Genomic DNA, 18,900 nt, shown 5'->3' with positions numbered 1-18,900 from the left:
TTAGTTGACGTAATAATAATAGATGCGGATTCGCTTGGACGAATATGTTGGGAATTGTACATATACTATGAAGCCATAATAAGCGTGGAAGTTCTGCCATTCCATTCATTTCATGTCTAGTCAGGCGGATATAGGCACGTAAAGGCATCATAACTTCAAACACACGAGCGGTCTGTCTTGTCTAATCTATAGTTGAGTTCGTCTTGAATCTAATCATGAGCGCAAGTCTAAACAAGTATAAGAGCGATGCCAAATCCAGTCTTTTGCAAGCATAAAAAAAAAGAACAAAAGAAAAAACATGACTTCTAAAACAATGCTAGCCTAACAAAATGGGTATCATCAATGTTTGTCGTCAAATCCACGAAAGCACATTCATCCAGCCATATACCGAGCGAAGCTCTCGACTCAATAATTCACCCGCAAATCCCACTCACGCAGCAGTAATAGCCAATCTCGGCCTCACCCCGCGCGGCGTCTCAACCTCCTCCCTCTCGAACGCACACCGCCGCAGTAAATCCACCTGGGGCTGCAAATCCTGCACCCCCGGTAGGAGAGGCAATTCCGCGCCACGCTCCAAACACATCACCGTCCTCAGATGATCCCGAAGAAGCACCGCATCGCGCACCAAATTCTCCTCAAGCGCCTGCTTCGCGACCGCATCGCAGCGCGCCGTGATGCCTAGCTCGAAGGAGCGGAGTCCGCGGATGCACAGGAGGGGCGCAACCCAGGGCTCGGAGACTGCGAGGCGAAGGCGATGGCCGCCAATGACACCTCCGGCGCCGTTAGGATTTGCGCCGGGTGCGCCTGCGCCGGGGGGCGTGGGCGTGGGTGTCCCCGCGAACCGACCGAGATCGATACTCAGCGTCAAGTCCTCCAGCCCTTGCAATGCGGCGACGCGGGTCCAGAATAAAGCCCACAGCTTGTCGTTGTGGGTGTGGGAGTATATCGAGGACTTGTGTTCCTTGCCGGCCATGGGCTGCCAGACAGGGGTCCATTGGATGGCGAGGCGCTTGATTGAGCGGAGACGGTCCGGGGAGATGGAGAGGGTGAAGGCGATGAAGGTTGTGAGGTCGTCGACATCAAAGGTCGAGTTTGTGTAGAGGATGTCTGCGGCTTCGGCATAGATGGCACGGCATGTGCGGAGGACGGAGACGGAGGAGTTGCTGAGGGAGGTTGGGAGGGATGGGTGCGTGTGTGGGTAGAGCATGCTTGTGTTTGCGGCACTTGCGTTGCCGGTTGTCCTGGAGGATGAGGTGGTGGTATCCTGGTCTCGCCACCTTGCCGGCGTGCTGGGACAGCACCGGCGATTCTTGTCGAGCGAGGAGGTCGTGTCTTCGCATCGGACGTGGCGGATCTTATCCTTCACCTGGACGAGATGGACGACCTGGTCGCCGAATGCGTACTCGTAGATCGCGAGGCGGATTTCGAGGGGGAGTTTTGCGAATAGCGGACTTGATGATTGCGAGTTGATCGGACGTGAGTAGGGGTTTACTGGCGTCGACGAGAGCGTGTTGCCGTTGTCGAGGGAGGAGGAGAGAGCTGGCGGCGCACAAATCTTGCGCTGTTGGATCAGATCACGCACGGTTTCCTTCCATCTGTGACCGGAGGAGTAGTAGTGGAAGATGGAGTAGGGGTCCCGGAGGAGCCAGGCATCGAAGTGACGCATTGTGAGGGCAGGAGGAGGTCGAGTCTATACAGAGTTGGATCAAACGACTGGAATCCGGAATTCGAGGGGGAGGGGGGGGGGGATAAAGAAAACGTCAAAGCCCAGACTCGGAATCAAGGTTAAGAACCGGAGATCGAGTATCAAACCCAAAACTTGGAGGCAGCGGCGAGCCCAATCTTTATATGTACAGAAAGCCATCAAGCGACCCGTTCCTCCAACCTGACTGACTGGACTGGAGCCATCGCCAAAAGCTCCACTCCACCCACACCCAAAATCTTCTCTCATTCCATCCAAGAATGAGGGTTTCAGGGACAGCCCGCGCTAAACCCTCTTCGACGCCAGCCAATTAAGGTTCCACCCAAAGACACCGAAACTCTCGAATTTTTGAAAAGTGTTGAAGCTGCGGGTATTCTTTTCCGCTTGTGATTTTTCTGATTGGGCACTCGGTCCGTTTCTGGAGCTGCGATTCGGGAGTTTTCGGTGCCACAGCTGCAACATATGACGTTTGGCTGCAGGTGGCTGCAGGTGGCTGTCGGCCATGGCGCCAATGATCGACCGGTAGCGGGGTCATGGCAAGGGCTAGTCTTTTTTGGGTTTAGGCGTTTAGCGGTGAAGATTGAGGGCTTGGCTGCCATGAACGTCGTTCTTAGGGATTGAAGGGGATTGAGAGGCTATCTTGGGGATTGATCCAAGGCGGTGATTCTAAACGACATATTGAAGCCCATAACGTTATCACGAACCATCCCTTTTCCCTTCTGAGCAGGCGTTTTGATGGTGACAGGGGAGAAGATCTCGGAGGACTTAGCTCCGGCTACCAAAGGATCGTGCTAGGTCGTTAAAGGCATGGATCAGTGGAGCTTAACTTCCAAAAGCAAGGCAAGAATGCAGCCGGGTCTCGCATTCCAATTCAATTCCACCTGAGAGAGCACTGACTACCACTGTCAGCAGACAAACCTTGTAATTCATACATGCTTCCATTCCGTCATGTCTATCGTGTATCATGTACTCCGTGACTCTTAAAACACAGGTTGCATCTCGAGGTTCATCTCCCCAAGGACAGTCTTGCGAGCAAATCCGTCTGGCGTGTCTTGTGTGCGTGACGTGCGCTAGCTCGCTGCACTCCACTCTCCTTCACAACTCCATGCCTTGATTCTCGAAGTGCGCTCGCTGCAGCAGTGACGTCTTGATCAGTTGTTATCGATCTCAATCGACAATGATTGTCCAAACTCCACCTCGCCAGTATCTTAGCGTGTATCGTCCCCCGCGTTCTCCTCACTTGATTCTGCATGTGCTGGAGATGGTGGAGGGGTTTCGCGCGCCAATGCAACATAGAGTGCACTGCAAAGGATCAATGCCGAGCCGATCCAACTGACAGCGGACAACGTACTTCCCCAGACGGTACGATCATAGAACAGCGCAAACAGCATCTGTGTGTAGAGCATAGTGGTTGCTCTTGTTCCGGACGAGGAAGGCGCATTCGTAGAATCTGGCTCGGTTTTCGAATCTCTCTCATCGCCGCTGAAATGTTGATTGTGTGCCCTGGATAAACGATGGCTTGCAGACCTTTTACGAACCCGGGGCGGCGGCGGTACGTATGCCAATCCCGCTGTGAGCAGGAACTGAAGCAGGAACCCGCAAACACCAAGCCCTATGAGCAGCATCCATTCTAGGAGAGTTCCGGGCAACTCTAGCGGAATCGAGGGCAGGAAAATGATCGCAATGACCGAGACCATGGTGGTGAACAGCGAAAAATAAGTGACCGAGACCAGCGGGTGGCAGCGCTGACCGATCAGCCGAATGGATGTGTATGCGGAAGTTGCACCGAGCACCCCGATCAAAGCCATGACCACAGCGAGCACGCGGTGGGCCTGGTCGGCGTCACCGGGCTTCTCCCTTTCCATTTCGACCGAGTCGGCATCGCCTGCTCCTGACCGTAAGAAGGCGAAGGGTCGCGCGATCAGCACGACACCGATTAAAGACACGAATCCAGCAAGTTGTTGTTTGCGCGTGAAGATTTCGCCGGGTAGGAATATCGAGCAGGCGTAACAGCTCAGAATGGGCGCAAGGAAGGTCAGCACTGTCGCCTCGGAAAGAGGCAGATACTGAACCGAGTAATAGAGCCCGTAGACGCCCCAGAATCCACCGGCTGCGCGAAACACAAGGAGAGGGAGAACGGAGCGGTTGCCGAACGGTTGTGGGACCTTCACATACCACATGTACAGATAACTCACTACGACCGTAATGGACATGCGGGCGAACAAAATCTGTTCGTGTTAGCCTCCCTGGCCCGAATATCCATGCCGGCATTTCCTCCAGTGTTGGATGGACACAAGTAGGGGCGTACCTGGAAGGGCTTAAATCCCTTGCCGTCCCTCCCTTCCAGCTCTAATACCTGGGTCATAACATTCATAGTTGCCCCAAAGAATTGTGACAACATCACTAGTATCATCCCCTTGCCCTGGAGCCAAAAGTCGTTGGCGGAGCCTCGCGCCTTTTCAATCCATGACGGTGCCGGCGCTGGAGGCCCGGGTAACGGCTCAGTTAAGGGCGAAGGCGTCCTCCCTCCCCCTGCTGCTTGCAACAACGGGGTTCTTTCTCCGTCTGCATTATTGTGTAATCCATTCCCGGGAGCATTCGGCGATAGAGATCGAGTGTCGCTTAGCCGCGGCGAGGCGGGGGTTGACGTCGGTATTGACGCCATACCGTCGGAACAGGCGGGAAATATCGGGGGATAGGTAGGAAGTAAAGTCGAGAGAGACTATCTGATATCTCGAGGTATTCTCCCACTTTCGTAGCGTTCCGTCAAGCAGGCAACACCGGGACCGTGGCTACCCAGGAGAGATCAGAGGGGAGCTCGGCCAGAAGTCCAGGTCATAAGAAGAGAAGTAAAATAGGAGAGTAGGCTAATAATGGTCGTCAAGGAAAGACAAAGGAAGAAAATTCGAAAGGTAGCCTTGCTGGGTGAATCCCCGCGGCAAAGAAAACCCAAGAAAAAAGTTGAGGGGCTGGGCCAGATCTCCGGTTCGCGGAGGTGTATATCACCGAGCTTGCGCATGAACATTGTTATATTTGATTACATTTTCAGGCTCAGATGACTGCCGTGAGATTATCGAGCATGTACGCAGGAGTCTACGGCCGTCCTGAACTATTCTCGCATGAAGAATGCTGTGTGACGTTATTCCCTGTTAGGCCAGAGAGCTAAGCAGGGATACAGAAGATCCCCCAGTATCCCGATGTCCACTCTGGAGAGCGTTAAAATATACCCCGACATCGGCTCATACGCAGTCAACCTGAAGGTATCTACATAAAGGTAAAGGTATCACCACCTTTTTCCCGCAGCATATTCCCAACCCTCTTCGTCCCAACAATTCTCTCGAGCTTCAGTGCATCGTACTTGGAGAACAATGCGCGTACTCCTTCCTCAGCTGCCTCGACCACGCTCGCCGGATCGAGACCCAAGAATCCCACAACCTCCCCCCAAAAGACCGGGTTCTCGGGAACACCATACATGATGACTCGCTTGACGCCGCGAATCTGGAAGCGGCGGAAATGATGCACTCGCTCTGTGTATAGGAGCACAGACTGCCGGCCATTCATGAAATGGGAGCGTGCGCGGCTGACCTCCCGGGTCTCGGTGTATTCGGATATCGCGCCAAACGAAATGTTCATCGTCTGTTGTGAGGTGGCGAAGTAATTGCGCACGCGGACAAAGTCGAGATACGAGGGGATGAAGATGAGGGTGCCTCCCGCGCTGGCTTTGTTGCGGCTGGAGGTGATATTGCGGACGAGGGTTGATAAGATTGTGGTTGTAAAGTGTTTGAATCGGGCATCCGGATCTTTAGCTGGAGAGAGACAGTCGAAGCGAGAGAATATTTGCTTGACTGGAACGGGGAGCGGGATTTCCGAGATCGCTCCATTGTGAACTGGGGTCAGCTTAACCTTGCCCGAGACGTTTCGCATCTGCGTTGAGAAGACAGAGTTGATCTCGGGTGTGATAAACGAGGAGAGTAAAATTATTTGTCGAACGTATTGTGCATTGTTGTCAAGATACCACGTTCGGACTCGGCTAAAGTCGCAGCCGTGGGCTTCTTTCGGCTGCAGGTTCAGGTGTTTTAGGATATAGGCAACGTGGTCCCAGTTTTGCATGAGGAGCGCGTCTGCATGGTCTATGATGGCCACTTCAATCGATGACAGAAAGTCATGATCCCGTTTCTTGAGGCTGCGAAAATTAGTAACTTACTATAGATCAACATTGGTCATTCAAGCTTACTCTGCTTGATCCATGATCGTTCGCAGACCCAGAGGACTGGCGAGTATCAGGTCTGAAGTATAGAACTGTGTGAAGAACTTGAGTGTCTTCCGTGTGAATTTGAGCCCAAGTCGGAACATATCGTCATCATTTCCCCCAAAAAGCTCCCGAAAATCTTCCGTCTTGTTCTCCCACGCGGGATCATTCTCTGCAGAAAAAGTGTCAATGAATCGCTTCCTGTTCTCTTGTTGCTCAGGCTGGAAGAATCGAGTAATCGCTTCGACAACCCGAACACAGGCTTGCTTGGTTGGTAAGAGGTACAATACCTTGGGCCTAGTAAAGCCCTGGTCCCGCAACTCGAGGTCGACATCCTGCTCCTTCGCGGCGCGGGCATTGTTCTTGAGTACACGGTCACGAGTTTTCAAAACATGGTTTATGGCATGCACAGCAAGCAGTTCTCGCATGTTGGCAGACTCTGATGTCGTTCGAGCACCGTATAGAACATCTTGGTAATCGAAGATATAAGGAGCAATTTGCTGAGCATTTCCAGCGACGCTTTGAATACGTTCCACAGAAGACTTCAATTTTCGCTTGACCTGTCGAGCAGTCAGCTTAGGTCGCCTACAATAGGTGAGAAACCGACTTTGACACCTGACATGTTTTTCAAGGCTGGCAGTAGAGACACCTCTTCCGCATGCCCGGAGTCAGGAATCGCACGTAGAAGTTTCAGCCCGCCAGAAAGCTCCTTCTTCGTATTCCTCCACTTGTTGTCCGCTACAGCCTTGATCTTTTCAGAGAGTTCGGCCTCATTCGGAGACGAGAAATGCGACTCGAACGGGTCGTTTTCTGCAAAGTGAGAAGTTGACCATAGAATAAGAACAGCACATCTTACCATTATCTTCATGCTCACTATCTTCTTGTACGTCGCCACCTCCTTCCACCAAGTCCCCTTCCTCGTCCGGTTCTTGCTGTTGCAGGTCGTCAAAAGAATTCCCCTCCTCTTGCACAGGCTCTACAGCACCATTCTGAGTATCCCCGCTCTTATCCCCACGGCTATGGCTAGTTTTCCTCTTCTTGCGCGCAGGTCCTTTGGTATCCGCTGTTGCCTGGAGCAATTGAAGCAGCTCATTATACGGCTGTCCCGACTGTTGGTTGTCTTCGTCGCTATCTGAGGATGCGTCGTCGACGCCGCCGTCGCCCTGCATTTCGTCTTCAAATTGTTCCTCGGCATAGTTTTCTCCGCCAGACGAGCCTTCAGACCTAACGGGGGGGGGAATGGTAAGCCACGCCGCAAATAGTTAGCCATCGAGACCTCGACTCACTCACTTGACTTCATCGATGCGGGACGTTGTGAAGTTCCCCTTTCGCTTTACAGGGCCTTTCCCACGCCCTTTGGGACCTTTGCTCCGAGGAGGCGCCATTCCCCGTAATATGATAATCGCTGAAGTTGCAGAAGTTTATTGTTGTCCTGTCGACGGTTTTCTTGGGTGGATTTTCCGTACATTTTATGATCACGTGATGTTAGCTCTGCCGACTTTTCCTCCGCAAATGCTCGTCCGTGATTGGCTGGTTTTAGATCTTTACTACTGGAATACACTGCCTGATTCAAGTTTGTACTACGATCGGAAAACAATTGAGGGCATCAGAGATATACGATGAGGTGGATAATATTTATCCTTCCTTACGTCTAGAAATTTCTATTCTTCTCCTAGGGACAAAATACTTTTCGGTAAGAATTAGCCCAGTGTGCAGACAATCGGCTCCTCCGAGTCTTCCGTCTCGGTTGCATTGCTGTGCTCATCGTCTCGCTTGCTCTCGCATCCCGCGTCTGGTCCCATGCAGACAATCGAGCTATACAAAATGTTAGCGCTCACGAAAACCAAAGGCAGCAGCAGCAGGGCAACATACTCGTCTGGGAAGTGTCTATTGCAGGTGCCACCAGGGATCAGCATATCTCCCATCACTGCCTGTATGGTAGCATATTGATGGAAGATATCCCCCCAATTCGGCACAAGGGAGCCAATGCCGCCAGGAACGACTTTATCGAAGAGGGCGACGATAACTTCCTGTGCAAAGTTCTCGGCCATATCTGCGAGACGTCAGTTTTGGGGGCGTGTACGTGATCCACGCCATGTTGTACATACTGTTCTGGGCGTATGCGTCGGCAATGTAATTGTCTTTGTTGTATTCTGTGATCCAAGCGTCGGAAGCTTGAGATCTTGTTAGAAAACTTACCCTAGGGGGTCAGACGGTTCAGCACGTACATGAGTAATCCCCCTCAGAGGGATTGATATTACGGTCCACAGCATGGCCTGCTTCATGAATCCAGAAGCGAATATACTGGCCAATGTCGCCAGAATATACAATGTCACCCAAATCGGAGCTATGGACCTTCAGTATTCAAGCTATATTGCCAGGGCTGTTAAATACCAATGCACTTACTATGTCCAAGCCACGAGGTTATCAGAAGGTATAGCTGCAACCATAAGCAAACAGGATACAAGGAGAGAATATGACTATGAAGTACAGACCAAATTGATGGCGCACAATATTCCGTAGCCTCACCGGCAACCGACCGAAGTTATCAATCAACTGCTCTAGGGTTACCTGGGCATCATGATGTCGGCACAAAACCCAGGCCTCGTCGCAATCTTCGTAGTGCACGTTGAAGACGTCGATATCGTAAGGGCTTAACCCCTCGTTCTCAGCAACAGCTTTACACCGAAGAGGTAGCCCTTATATCATGTTAGATCGTGCATGCTAGTGGCAGCATTGAGAACGTACATCCATATTCCCACTGATCGTAGGTGCTAGGAGTTGGGTTGAGATGCTCATAGAGGATAGGATCCGTCTGGTCAAAGGGGACAGCCGGCGACATTATAGGCTTATCCAGCTGCGCAAGCACACCTGGATATCTCAGAGTCAAACAGGCAACCAGGGTCCATGCCTTTCGAGTCAAAGGAGAAAGCATCATGATGAGAAATTTCAATATCGAATCAGTAAACGCGAAGTTCTGTATTTCAACAGAGCCCCCTAGTTGAGGGGCCATGATGCCGCCTTTATACATGATTTAGCTCAAGCAAAGACCACTACTCCCTCTGACGATGCTCTTCATCTGTGGGGGCCGAAACGGTTTCCAGCGCTCCCTCCTTTTTGGCAATGGGCATCTCACGAGTGGGTTCAGCTGAAGGCGCTAACGAATTTCCCTGGCACTGGCCCTAAACAGCTTTGCGGCCGAACCATGTTCTCGACGAATTCTGAGCCCTCGACCACCGATACCACTCTTGATCACGGTCCAAAATTATTTATTACCTGGGAAATTGTGCCACGAAAATCTGTTTCTTCGTTCAATGGCCCTAATGCTTGCTTTTTCAGGAGAGCCGAGGGACATGTGTGGCTAGGTCGCTGTGCCTGGCTGGGCAGGGGCTAAAAGTACGAGCGAGGGCGGCGAAGCTGCGCCTTGGGAAGGGGTTCTTGTTCCAAACATCTTCAGCTTTCAGCAGCCAGATTCTTGGTAAGGATTTCTCCATAGTGATCGCCAGTCAGCAAATGCGCGCAAACCAAAGATGTCTCCAAGTAATCATGGAGACATCAGACCTCGATCATATTCACTCTGCTCAGACACACGGTGGCTGATGGCTTCGAGATATATTGAAGCTGGCGTGCGCGAGGACTTCACAAGACGTTAGATAATCATATCTCCTAGAGCGTCCTCAAAAGCCATGGGAAGAGGGGTTTGCTCCAGACATTCTGGTTTAGCGCTTCTCGACCCAGGTGAAAGCTGAGCTTTTACCACCTCACTGCCACGTTGACGCTGGCGGCGGCGAAGCGATCCAGAAATAGACCTTAAAGGCCCTCCTGTCTCCCTCAACGAAGCACCTGGGGACATTCTCCCAAGATTTCGCTGTTTGGCCCATTCCTGACAGAAAAATCTTGCAGAGTTTGGTCCTGAACAGGATCCTAACTAGGTTGAGCACCTTTTCGGGTAACCTTGAACGTTGATTCGGTCCCTATTCAGTCTCGAGATAGATAGAAGCTCCAGTCCAGATATGATCAAGTCACTGCAGGCGGGAAGGAGACTGGGCCCTGGACAGATCAGGTGACCAGCCACTTATCTTATCTTAGCGCGGTTCGGAGCGCGCACACACAATGTGAGCGCAGAACCTCCGCCGCCGAACTCAAGCGGGCCGGAAGATTTGGGTCAAAAAGAAATCTCCACTCCCAGCACGCCAAAGCAGGACAACTGAGTGCGAGAGAGTCTCAACCAGGCCTTGTTCCATCACCCCTGCTCGCTCTTGTCCTGCAATCATGGCTGAATCAGATTCTTTCCTTCACCTCGCCCGTCCTCTGGGACCTGTCCTGGCGGGGTCTGCCCCGACGACCGCGCCCTTGAACGTTGTCATCCAGCCCCAGGTATGTCTCCTGCTCGGCCTTGCGTATTGAAAGAAGACTGAATCGCTCATCTCTGGTGGAGGCTCTTTTCTCAATCCTCGACCACTCCCTCCGCCGCAACGCTGATCAGGAACGTGTAATTGGAACGCTCCTGGGAACCAGGTCTGAAGATGGCACCGAGGTGGAAATTCGCAGCACGTTCGCTGTTGGGCACACAGAGACGACAGACCAGGTTGAGGTGGATATGGAATATCAGAAACAGATGCTAGCTCTGCACCTCAAGGCCAACCCCAAGGAGATCCTTGTGGGTTGGTACGCCACATCGTCCGAATTAAACACCTTCTCCGCCTTGATCCAAAATTTCTACAGCGGTCAAGGTGATGGCACATGGCCTCACCCGGCTGTTCACTTGACCGTTTCTACCGAAGCTGGGAAGGACATCGAGACCCGTGCCTATATCTCAGCCCCCGTGGGTGTGACTGCCGAGAGAGCCGCCGACAGCGCCGCTTTCATCCCTGTACCCCACGAGATCCGGTACGGCGAATCGGAGAAGAGTGGTTTGGAGGCTATTGCGGCGGCCAGGGATGCAGAGGAGCGCTCTTCCACGCTCTTCACGGACATTGAGGCTCTGGAGCGTGCGGTCGAGGAAGTTCTCGGTATGATTGACCGCGTCTCTCGATATGTTGAATCCGTCATCGACGAGGAAGCTCCCGCTTCTACAGCATTGGGCCAGTTTCTCCTCAATGCTCTTGCCTTGGCACCCAAGGTTGAACCCGCTGATATCGAGCGTGACTTGTATGCTACCTTTCCTCCTCACACGCATAGATGTATTGGCTAACCGTCTCCGCAGTAACAACCACATCCAGGACGTCCTGGTGGTCTCTTACCTGGCAAACACCATTCGCACACAGATGGAGCTATCTAACCGACTAGCAACCGCCCAGCTCACCTTGGGTGGGGAGTCTGGCTCTGCCGAATCCGGCACCCAGCAGCGTGGACCGCGAGGCAAAGGAGGCCGTGGAGGGCAACAGCGCACACAAGAGCGGGCTGTGGAGGAGGCTCGCGCGTAGGAGGATTACATTTCACCACCATGAAGATACCTTTTATATTTCTCTTCTAGCTGTTTCCAGAACATTTTCTCCACCAACTCCACAATATCCTCAATGCGTCCCCGCATCCCATGTCTAGGGCTTCAAGGAAGGACATCCTTTTCGTTCGTTCATCATTCTCCGTTTTGGGTTGTGTCTGTGTTATGACCAGGTAAAGTTATGAGGAACGCATGGGAATGGCAAGGGAAGAGGAGACCACAAAAGCATCTTTACGAGAGCGAATGAAGGGACCAAAAGACCGCCGCATATGGGAGTCAACTAAGCCTTGATCAGAGCTACGGCTACGAAAAATGAAAGAGATGTACATGAATCTGACACAGCGTCCCATGTTTGTTGTGGTTGATGATGTAGGAACGATCTGAAGTAAAAGGCCTAGGACGTGTTTTTACATACGGTAGATGTTCTGGGAGGTTGGGAGTTGAGATCATGGAAGCTGGAGTTCAGTTTCAACGTAACTGACCTGCGTAGAGATGGATAGTAAACCAAGCAACTGTAACCGTGAATATGACCCCAACGCCCTCGAATGCATGTATAAACATTGTGCAAATGTGGATATCAACCTAGTACCGACAACGCCATGGTCTGCCTCGAATAGGAAGATCAGAGACAAAATCAAGTAGTAACCTTCCTCTTCTTCATCGTTGCATCCTCCCCCGCATCCGAATCGCGCCCAGCTGCCCTCTTCCCCTTTCCTTTCGATTTTTTCCCATCCACGGTACCCTCTCCCAGATCCTCGAGGCCCTTCTTGCCGGCATCCTTAAGATTCGCAACCCGGTCATCATTTTGATCGAACTGCTTCCGCGCCTCTTTGAGTTCGCGCTCCATGCGCAGAAGCTCCTGGACACGGCCAAGTTTGTTGGGGTCACGGCGCAGCGCGAATCGAAAATCATCAACCTTGATCTTCTGCCGGCGGGAGTAGTTTGCATATTGTGCGGCGCCGTGGCACATCTCTAGCACGAAGTCGGTGACGATTTCGTCGAGAACACGGACGGTTTCGGGAAGGGGATCAGATGGATATGACGGGTGGGGTGCTGAATCACCGTAGGCGAGGAGAAGTAAGCGTACTGTGATGAAATTCGATGTTAGTATCACATTTCTGACGCCTATACTGATTGTCTGCGAGAGCGGAAGAGGAGACCAACAGTCTGAGGCAAAGTTCATCTGCCCCTTGTGCCGAGCGGCACGGGCCCTGGGTTCTGCCATTTTCTTCTTGCCTTTTGAATCTCCTCCCGGTGCTGGTGTCCCTTCCCCTTGGGGGATACTATCGGTGTTTGGTTTGAATTGGGGTTTATAACCACAGCGAATCAGGGCAGTGTCCTGAGGGTTAAATGGCCAAGGTGGAGCGAGCTGTCTCGACACATGGCCAGGGTCGGCCGTTCGGGAAGGGCTTGTCGCTGCAGCTCTCAGGTTCTGCTGTGGCTGGACAGATACAGGGCGCGATGGAGAGGGCCTTCCAATGGGCGTTGTCGAGGTTGGAGCCGGAGGTGCAGATGGAGTCGGGACACGGCCAGCGAACCGCACGCGCCGGCGGTGAGAATGTTCGATGACGGGCATGGCGGCAGAATGAGCGCTGGCGGCGGGACAGCCTGTTCTTCAGTGATCTGGTCGGGAGATAACCCTTTGAAGCCTCGTCTTCCAAAATCTGGCTTGATCGTTGGCTTACGTTTGGACTCCCGACGAGATATATTACTGGCTTGGAACCCGAGGATTTTGCCGTGGTGCTGTCAAGATGGTGAGTAATGGAGAAGGGGGAGAGCTCCAAGCCACAGATGCGAAGGAGCAGGTGAGAGAGCTTCTTGTGAGAAAGCTACTAATGGTGATGCAGTCTGCCCTGTTCAACTTCCAATCTCTTCTGCTCGTCTTCCTGCTTATCATTTGCACGAGCGCCTACGCTCATTCGATCATGCCTGGGATCATGGACCGGAACCAGAACGGGTAGGCCACCCTGATGCTCGTCTCAAGAGTGATCGTCAGCTGAGACTTTACAGGTTCTTTGGGATCTTCTGGAAGTGTGCACGAGTAGGAGAGCGGCTAAGTCCATATGTCAGTATATGTTGTGTTCTGATGGCCGTGAGTTTCCTACCCTTCTTGCCCTCCAATTGAGACGCCAGCAGCGGACTAAACCAGAGCTCCTTATCAGGTCTCAATCTTTCTCGGTGGTTGAATGAACTTCCTTAGATCTACTTAATGACCTCAAGAAAACTGACCCTCTCAAGCGACCCGGCGTTCTTCGTTGAGGTGGTCTCTGTTACATGGGCGTTGTGTTATGAAGATTTCATTGCGTATAGTATTTGTAGTATTATTGTACAGGGCTGACGACTTACTCCACCCCATAAAGTAAATGTACCCATGCACCATGGACTCTCATCTGAGATGTGGGAAACTGATTGTTTTCGCTGAAGATGCAAGCCAATATTTATAATCCAATGCAAGGTAGAAACAAAATGAATAATGACAATGGGTATCTCATGCTTTCGGCTTCATGTTGTCCTTCAGTCGCTGCAGACCGTGGTCAAGGAGGGACGCAGCCTCCTTTCCTTTCTCCAACTCAGAGTCTGATGAGGCAGAGCCTGGATCAGAAGCTTGATCTAACTCGTCAATAGCAACCCACAGACGCTCGGGATCCCGTAGGTAGCGTAATGACCTCACTGAATACTCGTCCATGGCGAAGCCTTCGCGCTCCATCTGCTTGATCGATTCCGCAAGTCGGGAAACTTGCTGTGAATTGGCGTAGTTGTTGATGATCATGTTCCAAGTATCCAAGGAGTATTTCACATTATGTTTACTCATCATTGCTCTTACTTTCTCCGCAGCGAGGGCTTGCTTGTTGAAGACAAAAGCGCTCATCAACATCGTCCAGGTTCGAACGCTTGGTCGGGAATGATGCATCTCGCTATTCTTGATTTTCTGAGTTCGGCCGTCTCCGCCAGCAGCGTGCAGCATGTCTTCGACAAGACGTACCGCAGATCGCAGTCCTCGGGGGTCTTTCCGAAAAGCTACCAAGAACTCATTATATGTATGGTCGGTTGCAGCGAGCGGTGCGATAACTTCGTGACCCTGCAACACAAGAGATCGGTATCGATCGTAGACACGTTCTGCAGAAACAAGATTTTTGAGACACCGGAGATAGGTCGCAATCATGATGTATAAGGCAACGACTGAGGGCGGAGAATTGCTACTCCCGGCCGGCGCGGTATAGTGATATGGAATGATAGAGAGCTCCTTGAGCGGGGTGATGTCGTGCAGTTGGTTATACATGTCCAGCATGGAGTAGAAGACCTCATTTGGGTCATCATCTATGTTAATTCTTTTCGCAGTGAAGGCGAAGTGCGAATGAAGGATCTTGCTTGAGATCCACTTATTTTTGTGCAGTTCCTCCTTAGGTTGAATTTCTTGCAGCAAAACTCCAAGGCGTTCCCTATTGCCTGTGGCAACAGCATCTGTGAGTAAAGCCAAGTAGGTGTATGAATCGGGGTGTAGTTTGTGGCTTTTCATGTAATCGTGTATGTCGTATCCGACCTGTGAGTCACCCGTCTTAAAAGCATTTGACAGAACAACATTCATCATGTCTCGAGTGGGCTGGACCCCCATCTCAAGCAACCTGGGAAGGATGCGGAAATTGCGATCGCTGCTATCATTCACTACAGAGTCAAGCGTCAGTAGCTTGCAGCAATGGCGAATAACCTCCTCCGAATCCAGAGAAAAATCAGGATGCCTCATATTCTGTACTGCTTGTAGGGCTTTAATGGCGCTGTCAACGTCTTCGAATTCTGTAAACCGCTTCATATAGCATAGTAATGTTGCGGGTGTCATGTGAGTCCTCTTTTTGCGTGTGACACTCCAGGCATAGTAAACATCGGCGCGGTCTGCTGCCATTATAAAGAGTCGAGCGGTGGACTGAGGCATATTGAGAATAGGCCAGGCGTCCGGATGTAGACAAATTGTAATAAGTGGCCGATCCACATACTGAGGGAAGAATCTGTTCAGATGTGTAATGCACTTTGATACCATCAAAAGCACGGGTTTATCGCGACAACGGCAGGTGGCATGCAGAAAATCTGGTACCAGGCGGGGGTAGCGATATAATAACCAAAGCGACAAGCGGTGCCAGTGACCAATCTTTTCCGTTTTGCTCAATGCCTGCCACGCCTCACGGAAGTCTTCTTTCGAATCGGCTTTCAACTTATCGAGAAGAGCCTCGTCTCCTTCGCTCAAGTCTAGTTGCACGATGTGCTTCTGAGGCTCCCTCCCAAGCGCAATTGCTTCGCCTATCTCGTCACGAGCAGCCATCCACTGGTGAAGTGCTGCGGGGCTGTCAAAGAGCGTTTTTGACCTAATTGACTTCTCCGATTCCCAGACTTCCCTGCTGACGTTTCTGACGCTCCATCGCACCTTCCCATTCTTCAAGGGAATACCATAACGTACTTTCCCGACTTGCTCATGCAGCACATTGGGGTCCGGACCACGAGGGGAGCGAACTCGGGAGGTGGTGGGCATTCGGTCCGGAACAAATAGCAGCTCGCTGCGGTCGGCTTCGACATGAGTGCCTGTCGATGGCTCGGCGGCATAATTGTTTGGGAGATCAGAAATAGTCGAGGTCGGTTCACCCGCAATGGAATCATGGGACCCGGGGACGGTGCTCAAATCAGCCAAGATCTCATCCGGAGTAGAAATATTGGATTGAGACGCATATCCGGCGATGTTCCTTGCTCCTACGTGCGTCTTAGACCGTTCATGAAGTCCTGCGCGGAGCTTCTGTTGCGGATGAGAGGTGGGTAACCCGGCGCGGAGGCGAACGAACAGCGAGCGATGCGGTCGAAAGGACATTCAGAATCTCTTGGTTGCATGCATTGATCATCAAATTTAATTCGGCCTTCGATGGAGTTTTTGTTTGGCGAAAGTGAAGGAGACACATACGGAGCAGAGTGGGTTTCTCGACACCAAGTCATCGCCATGAAATTTCTCCGTTCATCTGTGGCTGGTGGGTCCCAGAAACTGTGGCTGAGCCATTGCCATTTCGCAGCTCAAAGATCACCACGAAGTCTTGCAAGCTTCCTAAGAAACCGGCGACCCTCTCCGACAAAGTTGCATGTCACCTCTTCCCGACCTGGAAGACACCATACGCATAGTATAACGGTGATAGCGAGTTTGCCTTCCCCACCTTCGTCATGGCGTCTAATCACGCCTCACTCGATGCTGCCGCAACGGAACGCAAAGCACGGCTTGCAAAACTTGCCGCGCTGAAGCGCAAGCAGCCAGAACACGAATCGTCAATAGGCATCGAATCACAGGAAGAACATCCAAAAGATACCCCCGATGTGACGACGAAATACCTCTCCGGAAGGAATTATGACGCCGAAACTCGCGGGCCCAAGCTGGGTTTTGACCAAGCCCCAACGGACGGACAAATCACCCTAGAATTGCAGGCGCAAGAGATCGCGAGGGAAGTTGCGGAGCAAGCCAAGAAGGATGAAGATGCGGACCAGCCGATTGACCTTTTTAAGCTGCAACCGAAGAAACCCAACTGGGATTTGAAGCGGGACTTGGACGAGAAGATGAAAATACTCAATGTCAGAACACAAAATGCAATAGCGAAGCTTGTACGACAACGCATCGAGGATACACAACGTGCAGCTAAGGCAAAAGGTGCCGCTGCCAACGGCAACGGGCAGGGGGAAGACGTCGGGATCGAAGGCGAAATGCTCGTTGAAGGTATCCACGTTCGCGAACGAGAGGAGGAGGATCAGAGGGAAAGAGAGGACGAAGACCTCGCATGATTTTTGATCCCTAAAGGTGGTGTATTGGAGTTGTTGTGATACGGGACATGCATTCTTATGTCTTGTTTTCTAGGCGCTCACTCTGGGAACTGGTTCATTAAAGGGCGTTGAGGACTTGCATTGTGATGACATAAACTCTGCTATTGGTACATATTAATACAAAATTCTATCTATGCGCTCGACTCCTGCTTTTCTGCTGCTTGCGATAGTTAACTTTAGCAAGATTATCGGCCTATATTCATTGCCTGAGTGAGAGCCAGTCGCTTGCTATAGGGGCTGAGACTTCGCTCGCGGCGGGGTGGATGAGGATGATTCATTGGATCTTCTCGCCGCTTGTCGTAGAGATTAGTATGTTGCGCTCCCGGATGGGAGGGTCGAGTGTGGCCTCGCCTAGGTGCGATCTCCTCAGGAGATATTGACCGTCTCGCCCTGGTAGTCTGGACTCTGTCAATATTGTGACTGCGACTCCGATATCTGTGGTCATCGCCGCGCGAAATATCGCGAGCGCGGCCTCGTTCCTTCGGACTCGATTCCCGACGTCTTCGCCGTATATTCCTTTCCGGGGAGCGTGTGCGCGACCTCTCTCTTGATGAGTACGACGAAACCGAATAACCGGAGGATGAATCACTATGACGCCTCTTCCTTGACCATGAATGACGGGAGGTTTGTGATTTCCCCCTCACCCCTGCCCTTCTGTCTTCGTATCGTTCCCGCCTGGGGGATTCAGAGCGCGATCGATTCGTGGATATGGTGGATACGGAGCTCATTGAAGCCGTTGATATCGACCGAGTCCGCTTCGACGCCTGCCCTCGGCCGCCTGGAGGATCGAGTTCATCATCAAGGTCCCTTTTACGGCCGCGCTCTTCTTGGCGTTGAGCCAATAGAGCATCCGCGGTTCCCTTGCTGAATTTAGTGAGAAAGTCTTCCTTCTCCGTGAGAATAACTTCATGGACTCACATTCGCGTAGTTTCATCTGGGGCGTCCATTGTGAGCTGTGGGCGCAGTTTCGGGTTCTGTAATTGCTGTGTGCGCGAAGGACGAGCGAGATACGGCCGCTCTTGAGCAGTTACTTTGCATTCATAACTATAATGACGTAAAAAAGAAGGTCAGTAGATCTGACTCCAGAGTCTTAAGCTGGAGACATATCTCGTTTCAAACATTTCTGGCAGAGTGTCGAGGCTGTCGCCTTACTGGGCCCTCGCACGCCAGGAGCGTTACGGTAACGATTCATCCGCACGTTCGCGACAGGGGATGGATGGAAGAAAAGTTTCCACTGCCAATCTGGCTTTCAAAGCGGGCTGCAGAATATCAGAAATATAGCTGGTCCACGGGGTAGCGGCTTGCTTCTTCGCGGCTACTCAGGCAGATGGTGTGGAGTGCCAGTTATAAGCGCGCGGCTAGCCCGGCCCACGAAAATCTAGCGAGCGAAAGTCCGCGCCCAATCTTCCAAGGTTCGGTCTGGCTTTCTCTTTGTCTGTCCGTCGACTCTTCGCTTCTTTCCGGTTCAAACGCCTCAGAAGCAACTCCACCCGTCGTCGTCCTCTGTGAATAGTGAGCTGTGGATCTGCTTCAGTGGACGAAGAGTCATCGTCCATACCCGAGTCTCTCTTGCTGGAAGTTTTCCTGCCTGAACGGGACTATTTAGCCCACCTCTTGACTGGCAAGAGTGGTTAAAGAAAGTTATGTTCAAGTCTCTCTGACAGTCGT

At 51.9% G+C, this 18,900-nt stretch overlaps 10 protein-coding genes across 10 annotated transcripts; 3 read left to right on the top strand and 7 right to left on the bottom strand.

Moving 5' to 3' along the window:
• Window positions 1–290: 290 nt before the first annotated feature.
• On the bottom strand, window positions 291–2,040 carry BJX67DRAFT_101963 (uncharacterized protein). The gene has a single exon (XM_071024202.1). The coding sequence runs from the start codon at window positions 1,664–1,666 to the stop codon at window positions 431–433; it is 1,236 nt and encodes a 411-aa protein (XP_070891159.1). The 5' UTR covers window positions 1,667–2,040; the 3' UTR covers window positions 291–430.
• A 153-nt stretch (window positions 2,041–2,193) lies between these two features.
• Window positions 2,194–4,717, bottom strand: BJX67DRAFT_341720 (DMT family transporter). Its single transcript, XM_071027933.1, has 2 exons — window positions 4,011–4,717; window positions 2,194–3,930 (listed from the first exon to the last, which is right to left on the bottom strand). Exons 1-2 carry the CDS (start codon window positions 4,365–4,367, stop codon window positions 2,911–2,913), a joined length of 1,377 nt encoding a protein of 458 aa, XP_070891158.1. The 5' UTR covers window positions 4,368–4,717; the 3' UTR covers window positions 2,194–2,910.
• A 101-nt stretch (window positions 4,718–4,818) lies between these two features.
• On the bottom strand, window positions 4,819–7,366 carry BJX67DRAFT_341719 (uncharacterized protein). Its single transcript, XM_071027932.1, has 5 exons — window positions 7,242–7,366; window positions 6,808–7,175; window positions 6,559–6,761; window positions 5,937–6,511; window positions 4,819–5,885 (listed from the first exon to the last, which is right to left on the bottom strand). The coding sequence occupies exons 1-5, from the start codon at window positions 7,334–7,336 to the stop codon at window positions 4,967–4,969; spliced, it is 2,160 nt and encodes a 719-aa protein (XP_070891157.1). The 5' UTR covers window positions 7,337–7,366; the 3' UTR covers window positions 4,819–4,966.
• A 194-nt stretch (window positions 7,367–7,560) lies between these two features.
• Window positions 7,561–9,159, bottom strand: BJX67DRAFT_341716 (uncharacterized protein). Its single transcript, XM_071027931.1, has 7 exons — window positions 8,700–9,159; window positions 8,447–8,650; window positions 8,358–8,391; window positions 8,180–8,298; window positions 8,060–8,125; window positions 7,824–8,004; window positions 7,561–7,766 (listed from the first exon to the last, which is right to left on the bottom strand). The coding sequence occupies exons 1-7, from the start codon at window positions 8,980–8,982 to the stop codon at window positions 7,652–7,654; spliced, it is 1,002 nt and encodes a 333-aa protein (XP_070891156.1). The 5' UTR covers window positions 8,983–9,159; the 3' UTR covers window positions 7,561–7,651.
• An 807-nt stretch (window positions 9,160–9,966) lies between these two features.
• Window positions 9,967–11,475, top strand: BJX67DRAFT_101878 (eukaryotic translation initiation factor 3 subunit F). Its single transcript, XM_071024201.1, has 3 exons — window positions 9,967–10,328; window positions 10,390–11,102; window positions 11,158–11,475. The coding sequence occupies exons 1-3, from the start codon at window positions 10,224–10,226 to the stop codon at window positions 11,375–11,377; spliced, it is 1,038 nt and encodes a 345-aa protein (XP_070891155.1). The 5' UTR covers window positions 9,967–10,223; the 3' UTR covers window positions 11,378–11,475.
• Window positions 11,476–12,028: 553 nt separating this feature from the next.
• On the bottom strand, window positions 12,029–12,970 carry BJX67DRAFT_377005 (putative transcription initiation factor TFIID subunit 13; the record flags this gene model as incomplete). The annotated part of the gene is made up of 2 exons (XM_071032003.1): window positions 12,029–12,480; window positions 12,559–12,970. The coding sequence occupies 2 exons, from the start codon at window positions 12,968–12,970 to the stop codon at window positions 12,029–12,031; spliced, it is 864 nt and encodes a 287-aa protein (XP_070891154.1).
• On the top strand, window positions 12,970–13,573 carry BJX67DRAFT_341710 (protein kish). The gene is made up of 3 exons (XM_071027930.1): window positions 12,970–13,148; window positions 13,242–13,351; window positions 13,405–13,573. The coding sequence occupies exons 1-3, from the start codon at window positions 13,146–13,148 to the stop codon at window positions 13,517–13,519; spliced, it is 228 nt and encodes a 75-aa protein (XP_070891153.1). The 5' UTR covers window positions 12,970–13,145; the 3' UTR covers window positions 13,520–13,573.
• A 4-nt stretch (window positions 13,574–13,577) lies between these two features.
• On the bottom strand, window positions 13,578–16,343 carry BJX67DRAFT_341708 (pentatricopeptide repeat protein). The gene has a single exon (XM_071027929.1). The coding sequence runs from the start codon at window positions 16,241–16,243 to the stop codon at window positions 13,883–13,885; it is 2,361 nt and encodes a 786-aa protein (XP_070891152.1). The 5' UTR covers window positions 16,244–16,343; the 3' UTR covers window positions 13,578–13,882.
• Window position 16,344: 1 nt separating this feature from the next.
• Window positions 16,345–17,365, top strand: BJX67DRAFT_341707 (CCDC12/cwf18 family protein). Its single transcript, XM_071027928.1, has one exon. It carries the CDS (start codon window positions 16,585–16,587, stop codon window positions 17,191–17,193), a length of 609 nt encoding a protein of 202 aa, XP_070891151.1. The 5' UTR covers window positions 16,345–16,584; the 3' UTR covers window positions 17,194–17,365.
• BJX67DRAFT_341706 (zinc finger CCHC-type containing 10) lies at window positions 17,366–18,559 on the bottom strand. The gene is made up of 3 exons (XM_071027927.1): window positions 18,340–18,559; window positions 18,151–18,286; window positions 17,366–18,096 (listed from the first exon to the last, which is right to left on the bottom strand). The coding sequence occupies exons 1-3, from the start codon at window positions 18,422–18,424 to the stop codon at window positions 17,418–17,420; spliced, it is 900 nt and encodes a 299-aa protein (XP_070891150.1). The 5' UTR covers window positions 18,425–18,559; the 3' UTR covers window positions 17,366–17,417.
• Window positions 18,560–18,900: the final 341 nt, after the last annotated feature.

This window comes from Aspergillus lucknowensis (assembly GCF_044049455.1).
Source record: "Aspergillus lucknowensis strain CBS 449.75 chromosome Unknown BJX67scaffold_2, whole genome shotgun sequence".
Lineage (NCBI taxonomy): Eukaryota > Fungi > Ascomycota > Eurotiomycetes > Eurotiales > Aspergillaceae > Aspergillus > Aspergillus lucknowensis.
This window is presented reverse-complemented; position numbering and strand designations above follow the sequence as displayed.